The sequence below is a fragment of the Salvelinus fontinalis genome, chromosome 15 (assembly GCF_029448725.1).
Source record: "Salvelinus fontinalis isolate EN_2023a chromosome 15, ASM2944872v1, whole genome shotgun sequence".
NCBI lineage: Eukaryota > Metazoa > Chordata > Actinopteri > Salmoniformes > Salmonidae > Salvelinus > Salvelinus fontinalis.
Genome location: NC_074679.1, coordinates 26,202,146 through 26,225,797, shown reverse-complemented (window position 1 = coordinate 26,225,797; position 23,652 = coordinate 26,202,146). Strand labels below are relative to the sequence as shown.

The following is a 23,652-nucleotide window of genomic DNA, read 5'->3' as shown; positions in this document are numbered from 1 at the left end:
ATGGTCCAACGTCCCTGTCTGTTGTTTGGTGCTTTCCCGGGTAAGGGGGCAGTAGCTCTTCGGCTGCATCAGATTCACAACTGTCAGTGTCCATGCTAGCTGGGCTAACAACAAATGTAGAATTACTGATGCTAGAATTGGATGTGCTTGTGGAAGCAGAACATCTCGTGTCGTCGACAGGTGCAGGTGTGGTACTGCTGGTAGTAGCAGTACTACTAGGAGAGCTTTTATGTGTCTCTTGACGCGGGTCTTTACTAATTTATTTTTACCATTTATCAATTTTCGAGCAAACGGAATGAGCAACAGCTATGTTTGGTTACATACGGACCGTTTGTGGAATTCCCGCAAGAGAGTAACGGTTAATGTGAGTGGATGTTCATTATTTGACTAGGCTACCTTTATTTGACATTGTGTTGTTATTTCGCTGAACATTAAATGCTTTAATTTTATTTTTGGCAGTGAAACGAGGCTACTCAGGCGAGAGAAAAAAACTCACCCAAATGTATAGCCCCGTTGGAAAATATAAATGGACTGTTTGAAAATGTGAAGATTATATATTTTTTTTTATGTGAATCACATTTTTATTTGGCGTACCCCTGACGGCATTGCGCGTACCCCAGTTTGGGAATACCTCATCTAAGTGATTGATAGTTCAGCAGTCATAAAAGTATGCCTTATTCACAATTGGAATATTTTATTAAAGGAAAGTAATGTGAAGCAGTAATGGGCAGTCACTACCATCATGGTACTTTGTTTTATTCTGTGTTGTTACAGCATTCATCCCACATAATGCACAAAGCATTTAATGTTTAAAAATATTACATTGAAACCGAAATCTGTGATAATTTTTTTAAATAATCGAACCGAAATGACCTCAAAAAGCATAAATTGCTCAGCACTAGCTCCGAGTCTCAGACATGGTTTTGGAAAATGTAAGGTATTTTTATGTTATTTAATATGGTGTTTGAATATATAATGTGTTGTTTTATTTGTTCTACCAATTATCAAGATATTTTTCACGTTTAAACAAAATAAAGCCCAGTGGTTATTTTATGACTAGCTTTTTGTGTGTGTGTGTGTTGTTTTGCCGTGGTATCGTTTCGGTATCAGGTATTGTTTTGGTATTGAGTATCGACTCATGATATTAAACCTGGTATCATATTGAAGTAAAACATGTGGTATCGTGACAACCCTAGTTGGGAGATAGAAGAGAGAGAGCCAGGGGTATTCACTAACTACCATATGCTAGCTACTCTGAGGGCTCATTCACACCGAAGCCCATCACCAATGTGTCTGCACACGTTGACTTTCAACTCTCCACAACTAGACAGCCTTTCCCCCTTGGAGCTGCAGGCTAAAAATAGAGCAGGCAGCCTGCAGCAAGGAGCTGATTCTGCATGCAGCCCGAGTCTCCCTCTACCCCCGCCAGTCAGACAGCCAGCAACTTACTCCGGCTTGCTGCAATGCTAGCTACCTCTGCCCAGCTACAGGAGAAGGCCCTCTCTCAGTGGAGAGTCTGTAGACACCAGGCAGAACCAGCTAGTGCTCCTCTATTAGGCACGATCACATTCACTGGTATGTTGCACAGTGTTAGTGACAGGCAGAGCAGAGTGAGGATCAGTGAAAACAATACAATAGGAAGTGTGAGTGAAACAATGGCTGGGTTTCATTCCCTCTCTCACTCTCTCTCCCAAACCCTACATAACACATCACTCTTCCAACAAGTCCATTGCAAATAACTTGGAAGACAGTTTGAGCAAATCCACAAGAAGAACAATACAAAGCTAAGTATTATTATTCATCACAACAGGATTATGGTAGCTATTCAAACTCTTTTTGAGAACCATCATTTTTTGAAAATGCAAAAGAGTTGAGCCGCTCTAACTTCGGCGTAAATAGGCTATTCAGTAGTCTACACTATACAGTACCAGGCAAAAGTTTGGACACACCTACTCATTCAAGGGTTTTTCTTTATTTTTAATATTTTCTACATTGTAGAATAAGAGTGAAGACAACAAAACAATGAAAAAGCACATATGAAATCATGTAGTAACCAAAAAAGTGTTAAACAAATTCTTCAAAGTAGCCACACTTTGCCTTGATGACAGCTTTGCACACTTTTGGCATTCTCTCAACCAGCTTCATGAGGAATGCTTTTCCAACAGTCTTGAAGAAGTTACAACATATGCTGAGCATTGTAGGCTGCTTTTCCTTCACTCTGCAGTCCAACTCATCCCAAACCATCTCAATTGGGTTGAGGTCGGGTGTTTGTGGAGGCCAGGTCATCTGATGCAGCACTCCATCACTCTCATTCTCGGTCAAGTAGCACTTACACAGCCTGGAGTTGTGTTTTGGGTCATCAAATGATAGTCCCAATAAGCGCAAACCAGATGGGATATCGCTGCAGAATGCTGTGGTAACCGTGCTGGTTAAGTGTGCCTTGAATTCTAAATAAAATCACAGACAGTGTCACCAGCAAAGCACCATCACACCACCTCCTCCATGCTTTACGGTGGGAACCACACACGCAGAGATCATCCGTTCACCTACAGAGTCCAATGGTGAAAATTATGGTCAGTAAAATGAGGTATTTCCGATGTAAATGTTTATTATACATTTGCAAACATTTCTAAAACCTGTTTTCACTCATGTCATTATGTATGTATGTATGTAGATTGATGTGGAAATGTTTTTCTTTAATTCATTTTAGAATAAGGCTGTAATGTAACAAAATGTCAAGTGGAAGGGGTCTGAATACTTCACGAGTACACTGTATACACCCGTGTAAGGATATTTTTAGGGTCAGTAAGCAACACATTATGTATCTGGGTGGGGGCGATTGAAAGGTGTTTTCTTTAGTTCCTGTCTCTGTGTGTCTGTCTTTAGCAGTTTGAGGTTGTAATGAATAGTTTCATTTATTATTATTATAGGGGTGGCTGCAGGTCAGATGTATACATACCCTGCCCGCTGCTGGAGGAAGAAGAGACGGCTGCACACCTCCATGGACTCTCGTCTACGCCTCTGTGGCCTACAGCTAGGTAATAGAAATACCAGTTTACTCCCACCCCCCAAAAGTCCAATGTCTCTCTCTGCCACGTCTCATCACCCACTCTTTTGTCTTATTACTTATGATCTGGGATCATCTAACTGAAAGCACATCATTTAATTTCAGTGTGGAAATCAAACAGCCTGCTAGTCACTTTTTATCAATTGAAAAGTGCTCCGTTCAGTAACCGAGTAAACTTTTTTTTTGAGAACTAGAACATGTAACAAATGGTTGCCTGCTGGGAGGAGAGTTACAGGAATCACAACACGGCATTTAATAAATGTTATGAAATGGAGTTTGTCACTGCTCCTCACTTACAATCCTGACCATTTACTCACTCACTCTATCACCTGCTTCTATTTATTTTTAGTAGGGATGCACAATATATCAGTGAACATATCGGAATCGGACGATATTAGCTAAAATTGCAAACATTGGTATTGGCCGATGTCTAGTTTAACACCAATATTAAAATCCAATGTCAAAGCTACCGTGCATACCTATATAACGTAGGTACAGGACGTAATGGCTCCACGTAAAATTTTGCGCTACACGTGCAACACAGCATTCCTAACCTAGCCCACAATGTGTGCTGTGTGGATCGAGTCGTCAACAAGTCGAGCAGTCATTTGAAAGAGTAAGAACATTTCAGCGAGACAACTCAAAGGCCAAATCCATTAAAGCCAAGATAATGGAATTAATTGCCCTTGACAATCAACCGTTCTCAGTCGTGGGTGATGTTGGCTTTCGCCGACTGGTCGGACACCGGTACACACTACCAAGTGTGCTATTTTTCAGATGTTGCCCTACCGGAGTTACACAGTAATAGTGTCACTGCTATTAGCTTCACAACATACATACTATGGAATGCTGTTTGGGTCTTTGCGTGTCAAAAAAGATACAGTAGCACTGTCAAAGCTGTACAACAAAGTCTGCAAACAAGTGAACACCGGCCACGAATGATGTGTTTACAATACCGCGTTGGTAATAAAGCATAATTTGTTCGACCGCAACTTCTGGGGTAGCTAGCTTTAGCTTGGAAACAATGAGCAGTACAACCAGCCTGAAAACAATGACCAGTAGAAACCGCAGTCATTTTCATTATTGATTTAGGAATCTTTGTAAGTATTAGCAAGGTTGCCACTTGTTGTTTGCCTATTGAAATTGACCTTCAGTTCATGAAAATAAATGGGTAGCCAGCTAAACAACCCTGTTGCCCAAAGCTAACATTATAAACAGCCAGCTAGCTTCATCTGGCTCGTGATGCTCGACCGGACCGGGTTATGTGTTGTGAAGCTAGCCACAATAAGGATTAGGCATAATAGTGTAATTTGCGGTTTGCCTTCAAAATAAAAGTATGTTATTGACAGTGATGCAAATTAATACAAATAGTAAAATTATGCCATACCTTTATTTTGAAGGCTAACCGCAAAGTCCACTATTGTGGCTAATCCTTATTGTGGCTACCTTCACATAGATGGGTACAACCAGCATTAATCAAATAAGAACTGTCTTATGAATTAAGCTTATTTTAGAGGATGACACCTAGCTATATAGTTAGCTTGCTAACTATAGCTACTGAAACAGATTATGTCGTTTTGCTATGTTTTTGGGGAAGAACATTGTTTGCATTCTTGAGCTAGCTAGCTTTTTTTTATGACCAGCACTGTAGGTGCGCGAGACAACTTTACAAGCATCATAGCATACGTATCGATGAATCGTTGTGACATATGAAATACGAGTGATAGTGTAATCAATATGTGACGTGCAGTCATATTCAGGTCCTGATTGGTCAACAAGCTTATTTGACATGTCAAATAGTGTTCTTTTTTTTTGACACGCAAAGTCCCAAACGGCGTTCCATAAAAATCCTGGTTGAGAATGAAATGACTGAACAAATGAACAACGAAACAGCACAGCAAGTAAGTGAAAGAAATAGGTTTTGATTATGTTTTACTGGTAATGGGGGACATACAGTTGAAGTCGGAAGTTTACATACACCTTAGCCAAATACATTTAATACATTTATATTTCACAATTCCTGACATTTAATACATTTAATCATTTAATAGGTCAGTTAGGATCACCACTTTATTTAAAGAACGTGAAATGTCAGAATAATAGCAGAGAGTGATTTATTTCAGCTTTTATTTCTTTCATCACATTCCCAGTGGGTCAAAAGTTTACATACACTCAATTAGTATTTGGTAGCATTGCCTTTAAATTGTTTAACTTGGGTCAAATGTTTTGGGTAGACTTCCACAAGCTTCCCACAATAAGTTGGGTGAATTTTGGCCCATTCCTCCTGACAGAGCTGGTGTAACTGAGTCAGGTTTGTAGGCCTCCTTGCTCACACATGCTTTTTCAGTTCTGCCCACAATTGTTCTATCGGATTGAGGTCAGGGCTTTGTGATGGCCACTAAAATACCTTGACTTTGTTGTCCTTAAGCCATTTTGCCACAACTTTGGAAATATGCTTGGGGTCATTGTCCATTTGGAAGACCCACTTGCGACCAAGCTTTAACTTCCTGACTGATGTCTTGAGATGTTTCTTCAATATATCCACATAATTTTCCTGCCTCATGATGCCATCTATTTTGTGAAGTGTACCAGTCCCTCCTGGAGCAAATCACCCACACAACATGATGCTGCCACCCCTGTGCCTCACTGTTGAGATGGTGTTCTTCGGCTTGCAAGCCTCCCCCTTTTTCCTCCAAACATAACGATGGTCATTATGGCCAAACAGTTGTATTTTTGTTTCATCAGACCAGAGGACATTTTTCCAAAAGTACGATCTTTGTCCCCATATGCAGTTGTAAACCGCAGTCTGGCTTTTTTATGGCGGTTTTGGAGCAGTGGATTCTTCCTTGCTGAGCGGCCTTTCAGGTTATGTCGATATAGGACTCGTTTTACTGTGGATATAGATACTTTTGTACCTGTTTCCTCCTGCATCTTCACAAGGTCCTTTGCTGTTGTTCTGGGATTGATTTTCACTTTTTGCACCAAAGTACTTTCATCTCTAGGAGACAGAACGCTTCTCCTTCCTAAGCGGGATGACGGCTGCGTGGTCCCATGGTGTTTATACTTGCATACTATTGTTTGTACAGATGAACGTGGTACCTTCAGGCGTTTGGAAATTGCTCTTGTGGAGGTCTACAAAAAGAATTCTGAGGTCTTGGCTGATTTCTTTTGATTTTCCCATGATGTCAAGCAAAGAGGCACTGAAGTTGAAGGTAGGCCTTGAAATACATCCATAGGTACACCTCCAATTGACTAAAATTATGTCAATTAGCCTATCAGAAGCTTATAAAGCCATTACATAATTTTCTAGAATTTTCCAAGCTCTTTAAACTTAGTGTATTTAATCTTCTGACCCACTGGAATTGTGATACAGTGAATTATAAGTGAATAATCTGTCTGTAAACAATTGTTTACAAAAAAAATGCACAAAGTAGATGTCTTAACCGACTTGCCTAAACTATAGTTTGTTAACAAGAAATTTGTGGATTGGTTGAAAAACGAGTTTTAATAACTCTGCGATGTGCGGATTGAGCTCAGATTTCTTTTAATGTTAGTTGTTTAATAAAGGAAAAATATCTGATGTTTCGATTTATCGCTCAGCACTACTTAGAGCAAACAAAATAATTGTACAATGACAGTCTAAACTGTTTTAAATGTAATTTGATACATATCAGGGTTAATTTGCTAGTCTGTGGCCATAATATTGGGTCAAATGACTTTCCATAGACATTATTCATTACAGCTAAATATTGTAATTTATTAAATGTTTAGTTCCAAAACTACATAAACACTTTGAAGCTAATTCCTGAAGCTGTTATATTGCAATCGTCTACACACCATAGAAATAAATGGATTTTACACATCATACGATTCCCAAAGAGTATTCACTTCCCAGGGTGCAATTATTTGCCCAGGGCTGCTGGCTGGCTACTGCTAGCAAGCCCAGACATATGTAAAGTAGTCTAAAATATTTTACTGTCACGTTATGAGTGCATTTCACATTACTTTTGGGTTGTAATCATATTATAATGCTCACATGAATGAGATGCTGAATAGATGTTTATGTCATTGTCACTCAAAAATAATTCAAATTTAGTTGCTAGTAGAATAACGACAATGTTACAATGCAAATGTCATCGTTAAAATATTTTTTATGTCGTTTTAGAACTAAACCTCCCTTGCACTGCACTGCACTGTTTTGTAACTACTTTTGCTCAAAGATATTTATAACTAACCCAAGATAGTTAATCTGTATCGTTTACAGTTGGAGCAAATGAAGCATAGTGGGCAGAATAAGCAAGGAGGTAGGCAAAGCCAAGCACGAGCTAGTGAGATCCTATTGGCGCGTTGTAGAATGTATTTGCATATTTCCATTAGGAAACACCGCCTCTGTGAAGTGCACTTGTAGACAAACTCAAATCAACCTTGCACTCCTTTTACACCACAAAATGTTTTCAAACTTTTGCAAAGCATCAAGTCTCTAAAGTTTAGTGCACTGTGCTCCTAACATATTCTAGTTTTGGGAACAGAAGCATTTATTAAGATCAGATGTTTCATGAATGAGAAAATTAGTGGAATGTCGGCCCAGTTTAACCTAGTTCCACCCTCTCCTACTACACCCGCAACTGGACCTCAACATTCTAAACCAATGCTTCAGCTTGATAGCCCTTGTGACGTGTCTGGGTTCAAATCAAATCAAATTGTATTTGTCACATGCGCCGAATACAACAGGTGTAGTAGACCTTACAGTGAAATGTTTACTTACAATCCCTTAACCAACAATGCAGTTTTAAGAAAATACCTTTAAAAAGTAAGAGATAAGAATAATAAATGATTAAAGAGCAGCAGTAAATAACAATAGCAGGGCTATATACAGGGGGTACCGGTACAGAGTCAATGTTTGGGGGCACCGGTGTCGAGGTAATTGAGGTAATATGTACATGTAGGTAGAGTTAATAAAGTGACTATGCATAGATAATAACAGAGAGTAGCATCAGCGTTCCAGAGTGGGGGGAAGCAATGCAAATAGTCTGGGTGATTAGCTGTTCAGGAGTCTTATGCCTTGGGGGTAGAAGCTATTTAAGAGCCTCTTGGACCTAGACTTGGCGCTCCGGTACCGCTCGCTTTTGGTACCAGAGAGAACAGTCTATGACAAGCGTGGCTGGAGTCTTTGACAATTTTTAGGGCCTTCCTCTGACACCGCCTGGTATAGAGGTCCAGGATGGCAGGAAGCTTGGCCCCGGTGATGTACTGGGCCATATGCACTACCCTCTGTAGTGCCTTGCGGTCGGAGGCCGAGCAGTTGCCATACCAGGCAGTGATGCAACCCGTCAGGATTAGATTAGATTCAACTTTATTCTCATTGTACAAGTACAGTACAATGAAATGCAGTTAGCATCAGACCAGAAGTGCAAATATAAGAGTACAAAAAATGTACAAGTAAAACAATTAAGTATAATGTATGTTATTAAGTGGGATGTATAAATATGCAATGAAGGCAAATGGCAAGTCTAAATGTGCAATGAAGGCAAATTGAAAGTGCAAGGAGGCATGCAACTGAAATGCAGGGATAGCAACAATGAGGTTACTGAGGTAGACATGTAGATGTACAACTGAATAATAAGGATGCTCTCGATGGTGCAGCTGTAAAACCTTTTGAGGATCTGAGAACCCATACCAAATCTTTTCATTCTCTTGAAGGGGAAAAGGTTTTGTCGTGCCCTCTTCACAACTGCCTTGGTGTGCTTGGACCATGTTAGTTTGTTGGTGATGTGGACGCCAAGGAACTTGAAGCTCTCAACCTGCTCCACTACTGCCCCGTCGATGAGAATGGGGGTGTGCTCGGTCCTCCTTTTCCTGTAGTCCACAATCATCTCCTTTTGTCTTGATCACGTTGAGGGAGAGGTTGTCCTGGCACCACACGGTCAGGTCTCTGACCTCCTCCCTATAGGCTGTCTCATCTTGTCGGTGATCAGGCCTACCACTGTTGTGTCATCAGCAAACTTAATGATGGTGTTGGAGTCGTGCCAGGCCATGCAGTCATGAATGAACAGGGAGAACAAGAGGGGACTGAGCACGCACCCCTGATGGGCCCCCGCGTTGAGGATCAGCGTGGCGGATGTGTTCTTACCTACCCTTACCACCTGGGGGCGGCCCGTCAGGAAGTCCACGATCCAATTGCAGAGGGAGGTGTTTAGTCCCAGGGTTCTTAGCTTAGTGATGTGCTTTGGGGGCACTATGGTGTTGAACGCTGAGCTGTAGTCAATGACTAGCATTCTCACATAGGTGTTCCTTTGTCCTGGTGTGAAAGGCACAGTGTGCTGTGCAATAGAGATTGCATCATCTGTGGATCTGTTGGTGTGGTATGCAAACTGGTGTGTGTCTAGGGTTTCTGGGATAATGGTGTTGATCTGAGCCATAACCTGCCTTTTAAAGCATTTCATGGCTACAGATGTGAGTGCTACGCGTCGGTAGTCATTTAGGCAGGTTACCTTAGTGTTCTTGGGCACAGGGACTATGGTGGTCTGCTTGAAACATGCTGGTATTACAGACTCAGACAGGGAGAGGTTGAAAATGTCAGTGAAGACACTCACCAGTTGGTCAGCCCCTTCTGCCTGTGTTTTGCTTAGTTGTTTTGGTGGGATGGCCCTCATCTGCTCTGTAATCAAAATAATCCTATAGTTCACTTCTGCAGACAGTTTTGTCAACAAGTTGTTTGTCAACAAGTTGTGAGCGTGGAGGTAGGATGTTTTTGCAAAAAGAAGCCATGCTGTCTCCTCTCGCTTGCCTCTCAAAGTGGCTCAAGCTGTTTCGACTGCATACACAAGCGCAAGTATCCTGGCTAGCTACTGCCTCCTTGAAGAATCAGACAAATTACTAGACACTCGATCCTCTTAATCTGTATATGATGCGAGACACATTTGACAGAAGTACGAAAGTAACAAAAATTCTAGTACCGAACCATTTTTCATGTTCCAGTATCAAAGTATTTCCAAAGTTTCGATATACCGTGCAACATTATCTCCACCTCTACCTACTCAGATCCTCACCTCTTATCAACTGCTGCATGGTACCATTCAGCTCAGGGATTGAGACTGCTAGGTGATTTTACTTGGGGAGATGAGTGTCTGTGACGGTATGATAGCTTGAGGCTTTGAAGCCTGTCCTCTTTTCTAAAATCATAAGCCTGAATGAAATACCCATCAGTGAAGAGAAAGTCTTGAATATGATGTCCATGATAGACTGACTACCAACCAATGTTAGTGTTTTATCTCATCCACACTCTTTGTTTTGACCTCTATCTCAACAGAAAAGCTCTGGAACATTTCACATTAAAGGGACAGTTCACCCAAATCACAAATGTACCTACGTTTATGGACATTTCCTAGTTTGACTAGGAGAATCAGCGACCCAGGGTTAAGGTTTGTTTAGTTATGGCTTTGCATTATTTATTTTTATGGCAGGTCGTCCCTGGTAGCGTGCTTTAAATAGCAATCCCAGATTAGACTAGCTTTGTAACAAGGCATTACACATTGGATTAATGTATCCTTCATTTGCTGAATAGAAACATAAGTTATACAGAAAGTATCATACCTCCCTAATGAAGGGATTTGGCATTTTATAGTGATGCTTTGTTAAAGCAAGCCATTTGTATCTTCCTGGGAAAGACTGACTAGATGGGGTGATGCCTGTCAGTGTCTTTAGAGTTACTGGTATACATGTCTACTTTAACTGATGTGAGGAGCGGCTCCCAGGTTTGTTTGATTTATTTGTGTGTGTTTGTTGCTCTGTATCCAGATGGAGGACTCACAGGCAAGGATACGCTTCCCACACAGGACACCACACTGGAGGCTCTTCTCAGAGGGGAGGGCCTAGACCAGAGGAACAACTCTAAGGATGAGGAGAGTCTCCTAGAAATCCAGGTGGGTCCTAATGAAGTTTTATCCCAATGGCTTAAAGGGAAAGGGAGTACTCTGATCTAGGATCAGCTTACCTAACCTCTGCCATGACTATAACCAGTCTGAGCCTAATACCAGAACTGCCTGGAAAGGTATAAAAGGGCACACTGTCATAATGCACTTTAAATATGCAAATAGCTAGTATCAGAGGTTTATGGCCTTATAGTTTATTACAACCATCTTTTTTGAACATGTTTTATTACCTAATTTTGTTGTTCCTCAGACTGAGAGACAGGCAGTGTCTTTGGCCTCCAGACAAGAGATTGATCCGTCTATTCCCTTTTTTCCCACCACAGAGGGTGTTGGAGGCGGACGCAGCTGAAGGTGCATACCATGACGATGAGGACTATGAAGTGGACCCCCCCAAAAAAAGACACAGAGGAAAAGGCAGAGTAAGTGATCCACAGAGACATGCTGTACTGTAGTAAACTGCTGCTAATGTACATGACTGTCCTAGTTCATAACTCATTCAGTAGAAATCACATTTGCTACATTAGCTAGCTAAGATCATGCATATAACCATCTAACGGTGGTTTTGCCCCAAATGCACGTGTGCATGCCATCAAATCAAAGGCACTCTTTCGATATAATGTTTTTGAGTAATAACATGTTCAGCTACTTAAGACATTGGCTTGAAAATAGGTTGTGTGCCTTTTAGAAGTAGAGAAAAATATTAATTAAGGATGAACTTTCACTCATTGTCTTCTCAAACCCCGGTCTGGTCTGCCAAGTCTGCTTCGCAAGTGTTCTCGGAAGTCTCGTGATGTTGGGCCTCTGGGTTTAGAAACTCTGTGGTACTATATTTGCATCATTATCTGTGCTGCGAGCACTTCCTGTTGTCTGAATAGCACTCAGTGCTAGAGACTGATCTGAATCAATTCATTATAATATTTATTAATATTGGTACCGTAGTTTAAGTGCTCATATATATATATATGGCAAAAAGGTTTGCTGTGTCCGTCAGCGTAGTGTCCAGAGCATGCAGGCGCTACCAGGAGACAGGCCAGTACATCAGGAGACGTGGAGGAGGCCGTAGGAGGGCAACAAACCAGCAGCAGGACCGCTACCTCCGCCTTTGTGCAAGGAGGTGCACTGCCAGAGCCCTGCAAAATGACCTCCAGCAGGCCACAAATGTGCATGTGTCTGCTCAAACGGTCAGAAACAGACTCCATGAGGGTGGTATGAGGGCCCGACGTCCACAGGTGGGGGTTGTGCTTACAGCCCAACACCGTGCAGGACGTTTGGCATTTGCCAGAGAACACCAAGATTGTCAAATTCGCCACTGGGCGCCTGTGCTCTTCACAGATGAAAGCAGGTTCACACTGAGCACATGAGCACATGTGACAGACGTGACAGAGTCTGGAGACGCCGTGGAGAACGTTCTGCTGCCTGCAACATCCTCCAGCATGACCGGTTTGGCGGTGGGTCAGTCATGGTGTGGGGTGGCATTTCTTTGGGGGGCCGCACAGCCCTCCATGTGCTCGCCAGAGGTAGCCTGACTGCCATTAGGTACCGAGATGAGATCCTCAGACCCCTTGTGAGACCATATGCTGACACATGCACATTTGTGGCCTGCTGGAGGTCATTTTGCAGGGCTCTGGCAGTGCACCTCCTTGCACAAAGGCGGAGGTAGCGGTCCTGCTGCTGGGTTGTTGCCCTCCTACGGCCTCCTCCACGTCTCCTGATGTACTGGCCTGTCTCCTGGTAGCGACTCCATGCTCTGGACACTACGCTGACAGACACAGCAAACCTTTTTGCCACAGCTCGCTTTGATGTGCCATCCTGGATGAACTGCACTACCTGAGCCACTTGTGTGGGTTGTAGACTCCGTCTCATGCTACCACTAGAGTGAGAGCACCGCCAGCATTCAAAAGTGACCAAAACATCAGCCAGGAAGCATAGGAACTGAGAAGTGGTCTGTGGTCACCACCTGCAGAATCACTCCTTTTTTGGGGGTGTCTTGCTAATTGCCTATAATTTCCACCTTTTGTCTATTCCATTTGCACAACAGCATGTGAAATTTATTGTCAATCAGTGTTGCTTCCTAAGTGGACAATTTGATTTCACAGAAGTGTGATTGACTTGGAGTTACATTGTGTTGTTTAAGTGTTCCCTTTATTTTTTTGAGCAGTGTATATATATATATATATATATATATATATATGCTCTTATTCCTAAACATTAGGAACACCTTCCTAATATTGAGTTGCAACCCCCTCCCCTTTGGCCCTCTAAATTTTTGGGGGCATGGACTACAAGGTGTCAAGTGTTCCACAGGGATGCTGCCCCATGTTGACTCCAATGCTTGCCAAAGTTGTGTCAAGTTGGCTGGATGTCCTTTGGGTGGTGGACCGTTCTTGATACACATGGGAAACTGTTGAGCATGAAAAACCCTGCAGCGTTGCAGTTCTTGACACATACCGGTGCGCCTGGCACCTACTACCCTGTTCATACGCATTTAAATATTTTGTCTTGCCCATTCACCCTCTGAATGGCACACATACACAATCCATGTCTCAATTGTCTCAAGGCTTAAAAAGCCTTATTTAACCTGTCTCCTCCCCTTCATCTACACTGATTTTGAAGTGGATTTAACAAGTGACATCATTTTTTTACATTTTTTTTTTTTTACATTTTAGTCATTTAGCAGACGCTCTTATCCAGAGCGACTTACAGTAGAGTGCATACATTTTTATTACATTTTACATACTGAGACAAGGATATCCCTACCGGCCAAACTCTCCCTAACCCGGACGACGCTATGCCAATTGTGCGTCGCCCCACGGACCTCCCGGTTGCGGCCGGGTGCGACAGAGCCTGGGCGCGAACCCAGAGACTCTGGTGGCGCAGCTAGCACTGCGATGCAGTGCCCTAGACCACTGCGCCACCCGGGAGGTCGACATCAATAAGGGATCATAGCTTTCACCTGGATTCACCTGGTCAGTCTGTGATGGAAAGAGCAGGTGTTCTTAATCTTTTGTATAGTCATTGTAGATTAGTATGTTTTTCAACACAACCCAGGCATAAGCTTCAGAAACGACCTGTCCTGAGAAACATTTCCTCCATACAGACTGTTACTATGACATTGATGACAAAGGAAACAGACAACCTATAGCTACTAACTACCATCTCACCTAAGATATTTTCCTGCCAGCCAGTTGAATGCACCTGTAGAAATTAGCTTATCTTTTGTTGGCTGCTTTCTTTGCCAGTGAATTACATTTTTTATCATATTTATTTGTAAAAATGTAAATTCTTATACAAAACACCTTCGCTTTCTACTCTGTGCATCTTTCCAACAAAATGCTATTTTAATGAATCACCGTTTCATCTAATGCATTAGAAATATATTCTACCACATAGTTGTTGGCTGGCAGGAAAGATTTTTGCTACATTGATGCACTCTTGAGTGTGCTATATTTACCTTTCTAAGGTGGTCTTTTTCAGTTGGACATTTAGTTTAGTATGATATGGGCTTGTACTGTAGGTTTCTGTTTCATTTGCAACTTCCTTTGGATCACTGAATCACTGGGGCCTCTGCAGGACTAGCGCTGTCGTGTGATTGGTCACCATGGTGATGGTGGTTTTGTCCCCACAGGGTCGGGGTTCAGGCCGCAGGAGGACAGAGATGGATGACCAGGACAAGCCATACGGCTGTGACAGTAAGTAGAAAAGTCAAGAAATTATCGACCTTCCTCACATATCGGATCAATTATTATATCATCCAGTCAGGAGACATTTGATCTCCACTCCAAGTGGTTTGTTTTTGTTAAGAACATTCTCCTAAAGAGAGATTATGTACTACCATGCTTCAATAAGGTAGTTATTCAAAAGTTATATTGATTTCTCTGGTCTGTTCTGGAAGTCGTTCTACAACGGGATTAGGTGCTGTCAATTGAAATCCCAAGTTCAATAACATTGGGAAATGGCAGCACTCCAAAATGCTTACAAAACAAAACAAAAAACACCTCAAACACCTCATTTCAACGCTTTTCGACAGTTATGCCTTCATCAGAGCATCAAGAGATGTGCCATCGTTTTTTATGCAAGTGCCTAGGGGATAATTACAATTTCCCACACCTGTGTGAGGGTGGTGAGTAGAGGTATTCAAAACATTATTCAACAAACACAGGAATGCTGGCACATGTTGACTCCAATGCTTCCCAGAGTTGTCAACGTTGGCTGGATGTCCTTTGGGGGGTGGACCATTCTTGATATACACGGGAAACTGTTGAGCGTGAAAACCCAGCTGCATTGCAGTTCTTGACACAAACCAGTGCGCCTGGCACCTACTACCATAGCCCGTTCAAAGGCACTTAAATATTTTTGTCTTGCCCATTCACCCTCTGAATGGCACACAAATAAAATCTATGTCTCATTTGTCTCAAGGCTTAAAAATCCTTCTTGAACCTGTCTCCTCCCCTTAGTCTACACTGACTGAAGTGATTTAACAGGTGACATCAATAAGGGATCATAGCTTTCACCTGGATTCACCTGGTCAGTCTGTCATGGAAAGAGCTGGTGTCCTTAATGTTTTGTACACTCAGTGTATATACAAATACATATACACAGATCAGCAGAATAAACTCAACAAATAGCATTTGGTGATTAAGTGCTGTGGTTCCCTATGGATAGCATGTCAACAAGCTAGCCCACAGGCGTTAACTCAAACTAAATTAAACCCTAACATATCAACATGATGTACATAATAGTCATTCAAATCCCCCTTGGAGAACTCAGAGGCATGTGTTTCCACATGAATGAGAAGCACAGAGAGGAGACCAGTGTTGTCAATGTACCGTCTAAAGTAGTCCAGTAGGCACACAATTTGCATGTGGAAAACCTAGGCAGGGGTATTGGATTTTCTTTAGTTGTGGTGACTCTTACTGAGTGACACATACCATTTTCTTTCCTTTCTTTTTCTGCTTTGCTTTGTGTTTTCTCTGTTTCAGACAGATGCAAACAAAAGCATACGTCAAACTGCAGCCTCCAGTGTCTAGACTTGTTGCCTTTTTACTTGTATCTTAGGACATTTTGAAGTTGTTTGATGTAGTTAAAGACCATAGTTGATTAGTATTCCTAGTGATCTTATTGGTGTAACTTGTGTACTGTGCATCCGTTCTCTTAACAATGAGTCCATGTTGTATGTGTGACTCTTGCCACACATTTCTCCCTCACTTTCCTTATGTTCCCACATCAGGGCTATGCTTTCTCCTGAGAGTGTTCCGTATTACTGAGTAGTGAACCATTTCCCTGTATTTTCATTCCTTTCTCCAACAGATAAGCTAAACTCCAACATTTGGATCCTATCAGTCTATTTACAGAACTCAACTTGATGAAATTCTCATGGCATGTTTTCTTAGTCTACAGATATGACCTTATTTGGCAACCTTATTGGGCACACTTGAAGATGCAATAAAGCCATGTTGCAACAATAATGACATGAATGCTTAAAGGTTGAAAACTACCTGAAACTGTGTCGGTGGGTATTTGACTTGCTGTTGAAATGGATCCTAATGTTTTCAGTGCATTGACAAAAACATCTTGACTTAAGGGTCTTTTAGAATTTTCACAAAATCTCCAATGTGTCTAGAACTGAAGATGGGTGACACATACAGTTGGAGTTGGAAGTTTACATACACTTAGGTTGGAGTCATTAAAACTCGTTCTTCAACCACTCCACAAATTTCTTGTTAACAAACTATAGTTTTGTCAAGTCGGTTAGGACATCTACTTTGTGCATGACACAAGTAATTTTTCCAACAATTGTTTAAAGACAGATTATTTCACTTACAATTCACTGTGTCACAATTACAGTGGGTGAGAAGTTTACATACACTAAGCTGACTGTGCTTGGAAAATTACAGAAAATGATGTCATGGCTTTAGAAACCTCTGATAGGCTAATTGACATAATTTGAGTCAATTGGAGGTGTACCTGTGGATGTATTTCAAGGCCTACCTTCAAACTCAGTGCCTCTTTGCTTGACATCATGGGAAAATCAAAAGAAATCAGCCAAGACCTCAGAAAAAAATGTCTGGTTCATCCTTGGGAGCAATTTCCAAACGCCTGAAGGTACCACGTTCATCTATACAAACAATAGTATGCAAGTATAAACACCATGGGACCACGCAGCCGTCATACCGCTCAGGAAGGAGACGCGTTCTGTCTCCTAGAAATGAACGTACTTTGGTACAAAAAGTGCAAATCAATCCCAGAACAACAGCAATGGACCTTGTGAAGATGCTGGAGGACACAGGTACAAAAGTATCTATATCCACAGTCCCATATCAACATAACCTGAAAGGCCGCTCAGCAAGGAAAAAGCCACTGCTCCAAAACCGCCATAAAAAAGCCAGACTGCGGTTTGCAACTGCACATGGGGACAAAGATTGTACTTTTGGATAAATGTCCAATGGTCTGATGAAACAGAAATAGAACTGTTTGGCCATAATAACCATAATGACCATATGTTTGGAGGAAAAGGGGGGTGGCTTGCAAGCCGAAGAAAACCATCCCAACCGTGAAGCACGGGGGTGGCAGCATCATGTTGTGGGAGTGCTTTGTAGCAGGAGGGACTGGTGCACTTCACAAAATAGATGGCATCATGAGGCAGGAAAATTATGTGGATAAGTTAAAGCTTGGTCGCAAATGGGTCTTCCAAATGGACAATGACCCCAAGCATACTTCCAAAGTTGTAGAAAATGGCTTAAGGACAACAAAGTCAAGGTATTGGAGTGGCCATCACAAAGCCCTGACCTCAATCCTATGGAAAATGTGTGGGTAGAACTAAAAAGGCGTGTGCGAGCAAGGAGGCCTACAAACCTGACTCAGTTACACCAGCTCTGTCAGGAGGAATGGGCCAAGATTCACCCAACTTATTGTGGGAAGCTTGTGGAAGGCTACCCGAAACGTTTGACCCAAGTTAAACAATTTAAAGGCAATGCTACCAAATACTAATTGAGTGTATGTGAACTTCTGACACACTGGGAATGTGATGAAAGAAATAAAAGCTGAAATAAATCATTCTCTCTGCTATTATTCAGGAATTGTGAAATCTGAGTTTAGATGTTTTTGGCTAAGGTGTATGTAAACTTCTGACTTCAACTGTAAATGCAATTTGTCTCAGACACATTCTCAGGAAAGAAGTGAATGTTTTGTCTCTGTTTTGTGCTCTCAGTCTGTGGGAAGCGCTACAAAAACCGTACAGGGCTGAGTTACCACTACACCCATTCCCACCTGGCAGAGGAGAAGGGGTCCGAGTCCTCCCGGTCACCCTCCACACAACGCTCTGACAGACACAAACGTAAGACACTCGTATTCAAGGCCTCTAAAATGTCTCTCTTCTGGTGTCGCTATCAGCAACAGAAATGTACAGAGAGCATATGTGGGGGTGATTTTAAACATCATTGCTTTTCCTAGTACATGGTTTGCATGTTTCTTCAAGCTTTATTGCAGTCAATTCGCTAAAGTAGGGATAGCGGTACCTCTGTAAGTGTAACACTGCACCAGGTTTAGGAACCCTGAGCTTAAAGTTCCACCTGCACCTCATGGCTGACTACCTCCAATGGGCTCTGAACATGTGATTTCTGTCTTCAGTGCAAATTCACTAGCTCCATTTTAACTAACGATGTACACTAATCATTTTCCGGTCAGCCCTGTCTAATGAGGTCTTTTGAAAACTTTTTTTTTTCTCCATAAATTGTTAAAATGTCTGAATGCTTGGTTCAGGGCTCAGTGTTTGATCCAGCCTTCTTCTGCAGGTCAGAAGGGCCCAGGTGGGTCTGCCAGTACCAATAACTACTGTAACTTGTGCCGGTGCACACCAGGCTCCAACAGGGGTAAATCTGGGGAGAGGGTACCCTGCTCAGTCTGCCGGTGCTCCAGTGAGTACCCTGCTCTGCTACACAGCATCCACACCATGATTATGACTAAGCTGTACTGATTGCTGTACTGTAGCTGTTATGCCGTCCTCATCCTGTCATCTTGTTCCAGCTGGACGCCCAGAAGAGAAGGAGGACAGCAGGCCGTTTGCCAGGGCAGAGGAACTATTTGGCACCACCTCAGAGAGCGACACATCCACGTTTCACGGCTTTGAGGATGATGAGCTTGAAGAGCCCTCGTCAAACGGCAAGGGGACATCCAACCGATACAGATAGAGAAGAACTTACTAGGTTTAAATACTATTTTTAATATGGATAACCTCTAGCAAAAGTCTGCTGCTTCATTTTAAATGTTTTTTTGTTGTTGTGGAAAGCACAAGTGATTATTTCAGGAGAGAAATGCAAGAAGTGTTATTTTATTATCTACTGAACCTTGTTTAATAATTTATGAACATGTTTTTTATATTAACTTTGAAAGCAACAAGAAACGGTGTTTCTTGACAAGTGACTTGCTCTTCATGTGAAACTGAAGGAAGAATCACTTCTTGGATTTTTTCCCCCCTGGAACAGAAAAGGCAATTATGTTATAAACAAACACTGGAACGTGGATATCATTGTATTGCTCTTTTTGGGATGATTTGCCAGAGAAAATGAAATTCAATAATTTATCTTAAATTAAACAACTTAAATGATAAACTTGAGTTTGGATGCGGAATGAATGTCAACACCAACCCATCCCTCGGCTTGTTGATGTCACTGGAATCACCAGGCAGTTTGGAAAGAGGAGCTTTTAGATGACACCTCCACTGCTTCATTATCTGGATTATAATAATGTGGCAAGGAAGGAGTGAAGTGAAGGATTGACGTGTGTGGATGAAGCAGAGAGCTATGAAGACATAACAGAAGCAGGGCATGGCTAGCTGAAAGGTAAGCACCTAGGTCCTATTCACACATTATAGTAGTACAGCGCTTTCTCATTTAAATGCAAGGTATATCCTTATTCCATCAGATCATGCTAGAGGGCTTTGCACTTCCAAGAACATTGAATGTAAAAATGCTCATGTTAATCTCGATCACCATCAACAAAGAAAGATTAAAAAAACAACTGCTGCTGGTTTTATGCCAGTTATCTTGTAGAGGGGTGAGTCTGACCTATTTCTCTCTGTTGTAGGCCTACCGTGGAATGAAGATCCAGAGGGCTGTGAAGCCAGTGAGGGGTGAGGTTCAGGACGCTCAACACTGGGCCTCTACACACCCCTCCACTGGACTCAAAAAATCTATCTGGCTGACAGTCAGACACCATACAGCCATCCAGCCAGCCTGCCAGCGACCCCATACTCTCTGACTCAGACATTTTCTCTTTTTGAATTTCCACCCTGAGAATACGTATTGATTATCCCAGAAGGAACGTAGAAAACGAGTGGCTCCACATACAGTGAGTCTCTCCTGCACTGCAATGCACTGTGCTGTACGGTACCTTTCCTGTATAAGGAAAGGTCAGGGCTGTGGGTTCTGTGCCCACAGAGTGTGTTTGGACCATGTGTGTTGCTACTCTACGGCTGTGTCCACCATGCCCATGGGATCCAATGTGACACTGAGATGTCATTAACTTCATCACTGTGCCAGCCTGTGACCCAGTTGGGAACCAGCTCTGACAGCCATAGTGACCCAGTGACCTGATTGAAACCACTCTGACCTCTAACTTCTGACCCCTGCCATAGCGACGGTGCTGAACTCCGTCACTAATACAACAAAACCTCTGGACTACTTAGACATGCTCTTTTCTCCTCTCTTCTCTTGCTCTCTTTAATGTCAAACTAATGTAGAGTTTGCTTTAATCCCATCCATCCTCGTGTTTCAGAATTGTGCTATATTTCTTTGTTTTGAACAGAATATTGACAGATTGGGTCCTTAGTGTCATTTAAGTGTATCTGCTGATTATTCTGATGTCTTCTGTTTGTTCTGGCTTTGTTGATATGTCTTTCTACAATACCTACTATTACTACTACAGTACTACTACTCAGGCATATGATTTGTACTGCTGTTGATTGTTCTTGTGTCTGCATAATGATGCAGTCAGTATCAGGCCACTCTCCCCTGCCTGCCTCATGATGTATTCCATTGGTCAAAAGGATAGAAATACCTGATGAGGGTGTTGACAAGGAATCAGAAAGGGCAATAAAATAAAATGGATGGCGCATAGTTTAGTCATCACACTAACACTTGTCTATTTAGCCCAGCTTTAACAAACCATTGCAATAACAAAACATTCTGAACTGTGCCCAACTGAGTTCTTGGGCACATTACTCCAATTTCTCTACTTCCTCTGATTCCTCAAACACTTTTGTCCAGAATCACTTTTAGGTAACTGCCAAAATAAAGGAAACACTTCAGTAAATGAGGGATACAAAGTATATTGAAAGCAGGTGCTTCCACACAGGTATGGTTCCTGAGTTAATTAAGCAATTAAAACGTCCCATCATGCATAGGGTGATGTATAAAAATGCCCAGTTGCCTATTAGTTTTTTGCTACCATGGCTAGAAGATGTGATTTTTTAAAGAGGGGTCTCAAAAGAGCTTAGCTAGGGGGTTAATATTGCTTGGGTGTGTGTGCATGCTTGCACTTTTTAATGGATGGGGATAAGCAATTGAACACTTATTGGAGGTTCTGGAGTGGCACCTGAGACAGCGTTTTCCACCACCATCAACAAAACACCAAATGATGGAATTTCTCATGGACGAATGGTGTTGCATCTCCCCAATATAGTTCCAGACACTTGTAGAATCTATGCCAAGGTGCATTGAAGCTGTTTTGGCTGTACGTGTTGCCCAACGCCCTATTAAGACACTTTATGTTGGTGTTTACTTTATTTTGCCAGTTACCTATACATACCATGTGTACATAATGCGAGGAGAGTTATGTACAATTGCAGAAGAGCTGTAAAACAATGTTATGTGACATTTTGATTTGAGTGCTATATTAGGCATAGATACTTTATGAAGTGTAAAGGGTGCTTGGAATATTGAGCCACAAACGTGTTGATGTATTGTATATCTGTCACACAAAGTCATGTGTTCTTCCATGTGGTCATATGAGCAAGTTGTTAGTTGTTCCATTAGCTAAAAGAACCTGAAAATGCAAGATAGCATTTAAGTAGAAAGGAATGTCTTAAATGTTGGCACATTAGACGCTCACTTACAATACACATTCTTAACACTGAATTCCCTCAGGGACACCTTCATCCACAGTTTCTAGGTCTTTTTTATAGATAATTATTTTGGTAATCAACAACAACCTCCCTATCAATTACATGGTCATCAGTCATTTTGGAATGACAACCTGGTACTGATGTAGGATCTTAATTTGACCTGTATTGTCGCAGCAAAATAATTCTACAGCAACAGGACTTTAATGTTTAGTCCATAATTTTGCCTGATCGGTGGTCAGGCTATTGGCTAGTCAAAATGAGGCTACATGAAAGTGTCATATTGTTAATATAACTGTGTTAGTGCAGATTTTCAATTAATTAATCTGCAAGTTCTCAGCAGCAAAAGAGTGATCAAATTAAAGTCTTACATCTGTTTTAACCCCCCTGGAGTCAGCGGAGAGTGTGTGGTTTATGGTTAACGTTTTCTTTCACTGGTGACTTCCTCTAACAAACGGGTCTAGCATGGTGCACTTCCAAACAACACTCATTAAAGTCAGTGATGTCTGTATAACAAGTGTCATCACCACCAATCATATAATCTTGCATAGCCTGTATACCTCGTCAAAGACGGCAATAACCCAAGAGCTCTCAGCAAGCCTTCCTGAGTTAGCGGGGAGTGCAGGGGTTGGAATGGAGCCAAGAACAGATGAAATGGACTTGACCGGTCATTTTATCTTCAACTGTAAATAACTAAAATCGAGAGAATGACGTCTTTGTTTGTTAAACTATTTTTATTGTAATGAAAGAAAATAAAGAATGAGACTCCGCCCACTCCGGATGTTTGGGGATGTTTTGCTGTGGTCCTATTTAACCCCATTGTTGCTATTGTAGTATTTACGTTACTACCCAGTTATAAGAGTAACTGGTTACCAATATGCTACTAACTGGTTACCAATATGCTACTAACTGGGTACCACATATGCTACTAACTGGTTACTAACTGGGTACCACATATGCTACTAAATGGTTACCAAAATGCTACTAACTGGGTACCACATATGCTACTAACTGGGTACCACATATGCTACTAAATGGTTACCAAAATGCTACTAACTGGGTACCACATGCTACTAAATGGTTACCAAAATGCTACTAACTGGGTACCACATATGCTACTAATTGGGTACCAATATGCTACTAACTGGTTACCAAAATGCTACTAACTGGGTGCCACATGTGCTACTGTAAATGAGAGGTGGACACCATGTAGATGGAGGTCCCAAGGTTTTATTTTTTAGTCCCCACAAGATATCAGGTGCATGGGTCTTTTAGAGTGCTAATAGTCATTTTGCTGATTGAGAAACTAGAAGCACAAATGCCCTGGATATGTTACATGCATAGTAATGTGCCCATACCATAACATGTGCTTTTAGATAATGGAAATCTATATAGCCAATTTATATACACACAGTGCTATTGTGTTTGTGCAGACAATATTCTTTAAAGGAATATTTCACCCAAATTACAAAATTATACTTTGGTTTCCTTACCCTGTAAGCAGTCCATGGACAAGGTATGACAGCAATCCATGCTTT

The 23,652-nt window shown here is 41.8% G+C and overlaps 1 protein-coding gene across 1 annotated transcript in view; it reads left to right on the top strand.

Annotated features, from left to right (window-relative positions):
• Positions 1 to 22,888, top strand: part of LOC129811646 (zinc finger protein DPF3-like) — a 55,329-nt gene extending 32,441 nt beyond the window's left edge. Inside the window, exons 3-10 of the mRNA XM_055863112.1 lie at positions 2,931 to 3,038; positions 10,865 to 10,989; positions 11,322 to 11,417; positions 14,624 to 14,687; positions 18,206 to 18,331; positions 18,789 to 18,911; positions 19,021 to 19,835; positions 20,080 to 22,888. Coding sequence (XP_055719087.1) covers positions 2,931 to 3,038; positions 10,865 to 10,989; positions 11,322 to 11,417; positions 14,624 to 14,687; positions 18,206 to 18,331; positions 18,789 to 18,911; positions 19,021 to 19,184 — 806 coding nt within the window. The 3' untranslated portion in view covers positions 19,185 to 19,835; positions 20,080 to 22,888. The remainder of the gene's footprint in view (positions 1 to 2,930; positions 3,039 to 10,864; positions 10,990 to 11,321; positions 11,418 to 14,623; positions 14,688 to 18,205; positions 18,332 to 18,788; positions 18,912 to 19,020; positions 19,836 to 20,079) is intronic.
• The last annotated feature ends 764 nt before the right edge of the window (positions 22,889 to 23,652 follow it).